The 8692-nt window shown below is 48.8% G+C and overlaps 1 protein-coding gene across 1 annotated transcript; it reads right to left on the bottom strand.

Annotated features, from left to right (window-relative positions):
- Positions 1–6098: 6098 nt before the first annotated feature.
- CTXND1 (cortexin domain containing 1) lies at positions 6099–6313 on the bottom strand. Its single transcript, XM_056866130.1, has one exon. The coding sequence runs from the start codon at positions 6276–6278 to the stop codon at positions 6099–6101; it is 180 nt and encodes a 59-aa protein (XP_056722108.1). The 5' UTR covers positions 6279–6313.
- Between the last annotated feature and the right edge of the window lie 2379 nt (positions 6314–8692).

Raw genomic sequence — 8692 nt, 5'->3', positions numbered from 1 at the left:
GTTGTAAGGCTGGCCAAGAGGAAAAGGAGGAGGGAGAATTCCTTTCTTAGCATTTTGTTCCTGCTTCTGACGTTATGGTTTACCAGTACAAAAGAAAGTTGGGTTTTTCTCTCCCTTATAAACTTTTAAACCACTAATTTTTTGCAATGGACTCCGGATTGTTGCTGTTTGTCATAGGCATAAATTCTAGCGATGCATATTGTCTTAGTGAGTCCAGCTATTTCAGTGCCGCCTTTCAACTAGAATCAGAGGCTACCGCTGAATCCCGAGAGCAGTTTTCCCCGTGTTCATCACATACTGATCTGCAGGCTGGCTGGAAAAGGCAGGTCCTCTGAGCGTGTCGTGAATGCTGTTCCTGATGGTGAAATTCTGTTCAGATTTACTCCACTGAAATCAAGGGATTTAGACTAGAGAAACTCTGCATAGGATGGTACTGTGAGTAATGGCATGAAAACATGTCAGTGTACAGTTAGGTTTGTGAACTCTGGGTCGAGAAATCCCTGAAGATTTTGGGGGAGGGCAGGGTTTGGATTGACTCAATAAAGTAAGCCACAGCCTTCAATTTGCAGGATCTGAGCAAGGCTGTCAAAGATAGGACATTTTGGAGGACTTTCATTCATAGGGTCGCCATGAGTAGGAAGCGACTTGACGGCAGTTAACACACACACAGGGTTTGGAGAAGGGAGAGGGCTCAGCAGGATATAATGCTATGGAGTCGACCCTCTAAAACAGCCATTTTCAACAGGGGAAGTGATTTTCTTTCATCTGAAGATCAGTTGTAAATTTGGGAGATCTCCCGGCCCCACATGGAGGTTGGCAAAGCTATGTACAATCGAGTTATGAGGGTGGGGAGTTTTTGAGTCCTTGAGCTTTAGAAATTGGGTAATTCTACACACACACACACACATACACACACACACACACACACACCCCAAAGCCTATGACATCTGTATTATTTAGGACGGGTATCTTTGAATTCTTAGAATCTGGAATCAGCAAACAGTTTTGCAGGAAAGTCATTAGTGGGAAGGTGAAAACCCAAATCTCTCCCTGAAAAGAGCACTTGCCATTAATGATGCATCCTGGCATGCGCGCCATTGCATTACAACTGCAAGTCGCAGAGTTATCCAGGCCAGACCCTTCAAAACTTGACTCCCTGTAAGGACATGTGTTTGTCCAGCATATGTAATGGAATTGGCCTTTGGGGGCTTACGCGCTGAATATACAGTACATAAGTGGCATTGACGGCCCTCCCCTCTCCAAACCCCTCCCTCCTCAGGCTCCACCCTCCAAATCTCCAGGTATTTCCCAGTCCGGAGCTGGCAACCCCATGCCCGAAGATGGACAGCGAGCCGCCGTTTTCTATTGAAGCCATTTATTGTAATAGATCATACATTCTCTACAGGTTTCCGGCGAGTGGGGTTGTTCCGAGCGCAACCGCCCTCGATACGGGAGAACTGCTTAAGTACGAAAGTAATTTTTCTATTCCTTAAAATAAAATCGGCAGAGGCACCTTCCCCACATTCAGTTCAAAAGTCACGGTTGGCCCCCAGTGCTGCATCCCCCGTGGAGGTGAAACTTCTGGGGTCTTTCCAAGGACATTTAACCAGACAGTAGGGTTGGCTTTGGGGGCCAGTGTGTGCGTTAGGCAAGGCATCTTACGCAAGGGTCATCGCCAGAAGCATCGGGGTGAGGTATTTAGGCGGTCCAGCGTTTCCTCTTAGCGACCTCTATGAAATTTGTTTGCTAATCCCACCCTTAATCCAAGCATCTCAGGACGGCATACAAAAATTCCCCTCACAACAACCTGTGAGGTAGGTTAGGCCAAGGGAGACAGTGAATAGACTGAGGTCACCCCGTGAGCTTCGTGTAGGGTTGCCAACCGCCAGGTGGTAGCTGGAGATCTCCCGCTATTACAGCTGATCTCCAGCCGATAGAGATCAGTTCACCTGGAGAAAAGGGCCGCTTTGGCCATTGGACTCTATGACATTGGAAGTCCTTCCCCTCCCCAAACCCCGCCCTCCTCAGGCTCCACCCCAAAAATCGCCCGGTATTTCCCAACCCGGAGCTGGCAACCCTTGCTTTGTGGATGAGTAAAGGATTTGAACCTGGGTCTCCCCAATTCTAGTCCGACGCTCTAATTGCTATACCACACTGCCTCTCTTCCTGCTCCTTCGCCATCTGGAGAAGGCAGAAGGGACAAGACAGTATTGCTGGGTTGCTCTGGAGGAGGTTGCCAGCTTTTTTCCCGGGCAGTGTTCCTGCGCCTTTAATAGGTACCTGACAAACAGCTGCTGCAGCCCTGTCTGCCCAGCGGGCACAGGATCCTAGTCAGGAAAAAGAAGTTGGCAACGCCTAACTGCTGAGTCTGGGAGGGAATCGGTGCGATCGTACACGCATTCACAGAAGCGAGTCCTATTGTATTCATCGGGGCGTAACTCCTAAATAAACAGGCACTGGATCGCCGCCCGTTTTTATCAAACACGGCTTATGGTTTTGAGGAAATTCACTCCCCAGTAGCTCTGAATTGGTCCTAGTTCAGGTCTTAGGTAGGTTTGGATTTTTTTAATGTCAGGCAGAGTTTCTCCCTCCCACTTCTGGCAGTTAATAATATCGTGGATACTGGAGAAACATGTAAGCCCCATTGCATGGCATCATTGTACTACTTATTTCAACAAGCATGGGGGGTAGGGTTGCCAAGCTCCAGGCGGCAAGACGGCTTCGGCTTGGCAATAACGGGTGGCTGGCAGAGGACGCCACGAAAACGGGTTGTTTTACCGGATACCTGTCCCACCCTTGACTATGGTTTGTTCAACCTTGATTGGAACCTTAAGCCGCTTTATCTTTATGTTGATCTGTACTAAAAAGCTGTCATTTGTGCATACAATGAGTGACTGCGTTAAATACAACTCAGTGAATGTAATAACCAAAATACAACTCAAGTGAGTTTAATAACCAATCAAAGCTGTGATTTATAATGTTTTTAGGAAACGGGAGTTTAGCCGTAGTGGCTGCAATATTCTTTATCAAGCTCCAGGCGGTGGCTGGAGATCTCCTGGGATTGCAACTGATCTCCAGGCGACAGAGATCAGTTCAGCTGGAGAAAATGACCCGTTTGGGAAGATGGACTCTAGGGCATTATACCCCACTGAAGTCTCTCCCCACCCCAAACCCTGCCCTCTTCAGGCTCCACTCCCAGAATCTCCAGGTATTTCCTAACCTGGAGCTGGCAACCCTAAGGAGGGGTGATTTTGACCAGAGGAACAACACGGGGTAAGAGTTGAAAACTCCTGCGCCAGGACTCTGATCCATAACACACACAACCCCGGCTGCTTCGTTTAGGTTAAAATTATACATTGGGGATTTGGTTACGGGTCCCTGGAGCTGTGTGTAGCACGGTCCTCAGGGTTTACACACTGCCCAGCTGAGAGCGTTCAGCCTTTCGCACAGATCGCTTCAAGGGTTCAAAAATTCAAGGAACTTAGGGAATCTTCACAACAGCCTTGAAAGGTAGGCCAGGATTCTTCCCCGTACTAGAAATAGCTCAAAGAGTCAGCACTTTCCTCGTTGTTCTTAAAGCGACAGGGCGTGCAGGCTTCAACAGCCGCGTGGGTCAGGAACTGGCCTCGTAGGCAACACTCTGGTGAATTAAAATGAACCGGAAAATAGACGTGGAATTAATTATCTGCTGAAACTTTCTTTCTGCGCTACTTCCGTCCTGCGTTTACTAAAAAGCCGGGCAAGTAATTCTACCTTAGTGCAATTCTTGGAACAAAACGTGGACACTACAAGGATGTTTTGTCAATGGGGAGAAAAAACCGGACCACCGCAAGGCGGTTGTTTTTCTTTCCTGAGATACCGCCGCTGGATCGCTGCGTTCTCTTTTGCTCTACTCAACAAAATATATGCTCTGCTCAACAACAAATGTCCTCCCACCCACCTACCTGTTCTTAGCGTTTATCGTTCAAGTGAAAGGTGTCATTGTTCTCTCCCCCCATTCCATTTAATTCAGGTGTTGCTCAGCAACTGGAAACAAGATGGGAAATGGTTTAAGGTCAGATCGCTTAAAGATCAGGAGGTCTTTAGAAGAAGAGTTGGTTTTTATATGCCGACTTTCTCTGCCACTTAAGGAAGAATCGAACCGGCTTACGACCCCCTTCCCCTCCCCACAACAGACACCCTGTGAGGTAGGTGGGGCTGAGAGAGCTGTGACTAGCCCAAGGTCACCCAGCTGGCTTCGTGTGGAGGAGTGGAGAAACAAATCCAGTTCACCGGATTAGCCTCCGCCGCTCATGGGGAGGAGTGGGGAATCAAACCTGGTTTTCCAGATCAGAGTCCACCGCTCTTAACCACTACACCACACTGGCTCTCACAGTATCTTGCATTATGGAAAGCAAGATATACATAGAGGTGGGCTTGTTGATTTCCAGGGTCCTGGGTATGGGCAGAATGACGCCAGGTGCCTCTGGGTACCCTGTGGGGTATATCAGTCTGCAGCTAACACTGCTGCCTCTAGGGATGCCAGCCTGCAGGTGGGACCTCAAGGACCGAAATGTACTGAGCCTAATTCCATCCCAAAGACCCCAGTAATCTTGGTGGTGGAATGTGCCGTCAAGTCACAACTGACTTGCGGCGACCCTGTAGGGTTTTCAAGGCAAGAGATGAACAGAGCTGGTTGGCCATTGCGTGCCTCTGCGTAGAACCCTGGATTTCCTCGGGGGGTCTCCCATCCAAGTACTAACCAGGGCTGACCCTGCTTAGCTTCCGAGATCTGATGAGGTTGGGCTAAATTGGGCCGTCCAAATCAAGGTGCGGTGGCCTTAGCCACCGAGAATCAAACCCGCTGCCGTCTGAAAGGCCCCATTCTTGGGGCAGATGTTCCTTGGTGCATGCTATAGTGTGACAGGATTTGGGAACTGATCTTTATATATGTAGGCTGCAATGTCCCTTCTCAACGACATAAGATCGCAGTACATTCTCCCCATATTGTCATCCTTTCCTGGGAGATCGGAAGAAGCTAAAGTTTCCCTTCTCTTAGCAGACTCCTCTCGAGAGATAACCACTCAAGTAGCCAAATTCTGCCTCTGGTCTAGTGGGATTCGTAAATGGCTAATTGAAAACCTTTCCCCATAGAAGATCTTTCCTCCTCTTCTTTAAATCATCCCTCCCAGAATCATCATTTTATTATTTTATTATTTTAACCTAACTTTGTTTTTTATCCAGAGCTGATTTTGCATCGAAATAAAACTTAATTGATATATACGTAGGCAGAGAAAGGTACATTTTCTCGGATGTGTAAAGTGGACAAGTATTTGGGGTGTGTCTTTCCTCTCTCTGTCATTCACGGTTATTAGAAATGAAATACTGGGCAGGATTGTAACCTATTTTAACCTATTACTTTAACCTATTATTATTTTAGCCTAACTTTGATTTTTATCCAGAGCTGATTCTGTGTCGAAATAAAACTTGATTGATATATACGTAGGCAGAGAAAGGTACATTTTCTTGGATGTGTACTGAAGTGGATGGATATTCGGGGTGTGCCTTTCCTCTCTGTCGTTCACGGTTCTTAGAAATGAAATACTGGGCAGGATTTCTTGCATTTTGTGCACTGGCTTATGACACACCTTTAATCAACCTCACAACACACAACTGTTGTGATTCAGGCACCCACAGTCCTTCGGCCCTTAGCACCCTAGGATACCTGCCCGGTCGCCACGCCGCGGGTTTGTTTGCAATTAAAAACAATATCGATTTCGACGGCGAGAAGGTGCTTAGTAAGAGAAAACGCTGGAAAGGGACTTCTATTGCCTAGAGAGCTTTTGTGCTACTTTGACAGACTGTGATAATTTTTTCTCCCCCTCTCATTAAAACTCGGAGGTCACCGCAGAGAAATAGGCCGGACGTCGGGCACGGCGAGAGGTCGTGCACGGAAACCGGTGTGCTGTCAGCTGAACCGAGGCAGCCTCGGAAAAGCCGGATAAGATTTTGTGCCCTCGTCGGAAGGAGGCGGCCATTCGTGTTGTGCTTTTCCGGTTGGTCCAGGATATTGGTCCAGGTTGGTCATCTCCCGCCTCTTTCCCGACGTCCCCCCCGCATCAGTCATCCAGGTGCTGTTCTTCCCACGTGGATGTCGGGATGGCGCTGTACGGATCCATGATGACTTTGGCGCAACGGATAATCATGACGATCAGGAACAGGCAAAGGAAGACGAAGCATGCCAGCGTTAACCCTTTATCCACGTCGACAAAGACCGGCTCTGGGGTTGGTCCCTCCATGGCTCATGTCTCTCCGCATCAGGGCTGATTCCTACTGCTACCATCATTTTACTCCTGCAGAAGACGACAACGAAAGAGACGGCTGACCAAAGTGGAACTGTGAAGTTCGGGGGGGATGAGTGGCTTTGGGAATAGGGTTGCCAATCTCCAGGTGGGACCTGAACACATGAAGCTGCCATATACTGAACGAGACCCTTGGTCCATCAAAGTATTGTCTACCCAGACCCCCAAGGGTCTCAAATGGAGGTCTTTCACATCACCTACTTGCCTAGTCCCTTTAACTGGAGATGCTGGGGATTGAACCTGGGACCTTCTGCATGCCAAGCAGATGCTCTCCCACTGAGCCGCGGGCCCTTCCAGACACAGACCTGGAGATCTCCCACTATTACATTGGATCTCCGGTCAATAGCGAACAGTTCCCCTGCAGAAAATTGTTGCTTTGGAGGGGGTGGGGAGTCTATGGCATTTAGGGCTGCCAGCTCCAGGTTGGGAAATACCTGGAGATTTTGGGGGTGGAGCCTGAAGAGGGCGGGGTTTGGAGAGGGGAAGGACTTCAATGCCATAGAGCCCAATTGCCAAAGTGGCTATTTTGTCCAGAGCTGATCTGGAGATCAGTTGTAATAGTGGGAGATCTCCAGCCACCACCTGGAGGTTGGCAAACCTAATGGCATTGTGCCTTGCTGAAGTCCCTCCCCTCCTCAAACCCCACGTCCTCAGGCTCCACCCCCAAAATCTCCAGGTATTTCCACATCTAGAGCTGGCGACCCTATTTGTGAAGCAAGCAAATCCCACAACCTTTGGGAAGGGAGAAGGAGAATTATTTCCCCTTTACTCCCAACTATCTAAAACTCCCTGCTCAACAAGATTTGTCTCTTTAAGGAGGAAAAAGGAGGAGGAGGACATGGACACCGCCCTTCGCAATGTGCCACAGGTTATGGCCGCGACCAAGAGCGCACTGGCCCTTTAAAGCAGTGTCTTCTTCTTCTTCAGCAGAGGGGCAGAGTCCAGGCAGGCCTGCTCAGGGGTATATAAGGAGGCTCTTTTGGCCCCTTTTTGAGGCAAGGTGTTTCCTGTTGAGGTGGTGGAGCCAATATAGCAACCCTTGCTAGAGCAATGCTCTCTCCTGCTCATAGGTTTGTGTCGCTAATGTCTACTTGCATCATCCCAGCTGATTGCCTTCCATGTTTCTGTCTTTGCACCTGGGCTCAAGGTGAGCTCCTGTGCCTTCTTCTTTCCAGGAAGCACCCCGTGTTTACCTCCCTCCTGAGCCTCTCCCCTGCTGCTCTTATACCCCAAGACATGCTATGTAGAAATGTTGTGTCTCCTCCCACCCAGCAATCCTCCTGCCACCAGAGAATCTCTTTCATTATTTTGGTTTGCAAGTTCATCATGCCCTCCGGTCCCTGTTGGCTTCAGCTGTATCCTCTGGAACTCCTGTAGTAGCCCCTGGTAGGTTTTTACAGTGTTTTTTTTTACAGTTTTTACAGTTTTTTTACAGTTTTTACAGTATTTTACAGTTGCACCATTTATTTGTATTTTAAGCTTTTATGCTTGTTATGACCCATGTGGTTATAACAATTGCTCTTGGTTTTTAATGATTGTTATGAGCATGTGGTTACAACAATAAACGTATCCGCTACCTATATAGTAGGGTTGCCAACCTCCAGGTAATAGCTGGAGATCTGCTGTGACAACTGATCTCCAGCCGATAGAGATCAGTCCACCTGGAGAAAATGGCCGCTTTGGCAACTGGACTCTATGGCATTGAAGTCTCTCCCCTCCCCAAACCGTGCCCTCTTCAGGCTCCGCCCCAAAAACCTCCCGCCAGTGGCGAAGAGGGACCTGGCAACCCTACTATATAGGGTTGCCAACCTCCAGGTACTAGCTGGAGATCTCCTGCTGTTACAACTGATCTCCAGCCAATAGAGATCAGTTCACCTGGAGAAAATGACCGCTTTGGCCATTGGACTCTATGGCATTGAAGTCCCTCCCCTCCCCAAACCCCGCCCTCCTGAGGCTCCTCCCCAAAAACCTCCCGCCGGTGGCAAAGAGGGACTGGCAACCCTATTCATCCATGCCCTTCATTTTGCTGACCTCTATCCAACTCTCTCTCTCTTTGTTGGATGGTGAGCCGGGTCTCAGATCACTCGCTGTACCTGGTGGGCCGTTGCGGTGTAAGGAGTGGTCCTTTGTCATGTATCCCGGAACGAACAGGTCGACGGGAGACAATCTGGACTCCTGTTGTAAAAGAATAACAAAGAAAGTTACACTGCCATCTTCAGTAGGGTTGCCGGCTCTGGGTTGGGAAATACCTGGAGATTTTGGGGGTGGAGCCTGAGGAGGGTGGGGTTTGGAAAGGGGAGGGACTTCAATGCCATAGAGCCCACCTTCCAAAGCAGGCATTTTCTCCAGGT

Source organism: Euleptes europaea, chromosome 20 (genome assembly GCF_029931775.1).
Source record: "Euleptes europaea isolate rEulEur1 chromosome 20, rEulEur1.hap1, whole genome shotgun sequence".
Classification (NCBI taxonomy): Eukaryota; Metazoa; Chordata; class Lepidosauria; order Squamata; family Sphaerodactylidae; genus Euleptes; species Euleptes europaea.
This window is presented reverse-complemented; position numbering and strand designations above follow the sequence as displayed.

Bases quoted from the DNA above. Each gene is read 5' to 3' on its own strand.
- CTXND1 (XM_056866130.1), bottom strand. From the start codon at position 6,278: ATGGAGGGACCAACCCCAGAGCCGGTCTTTGTCGACGTGGATAAAGGG.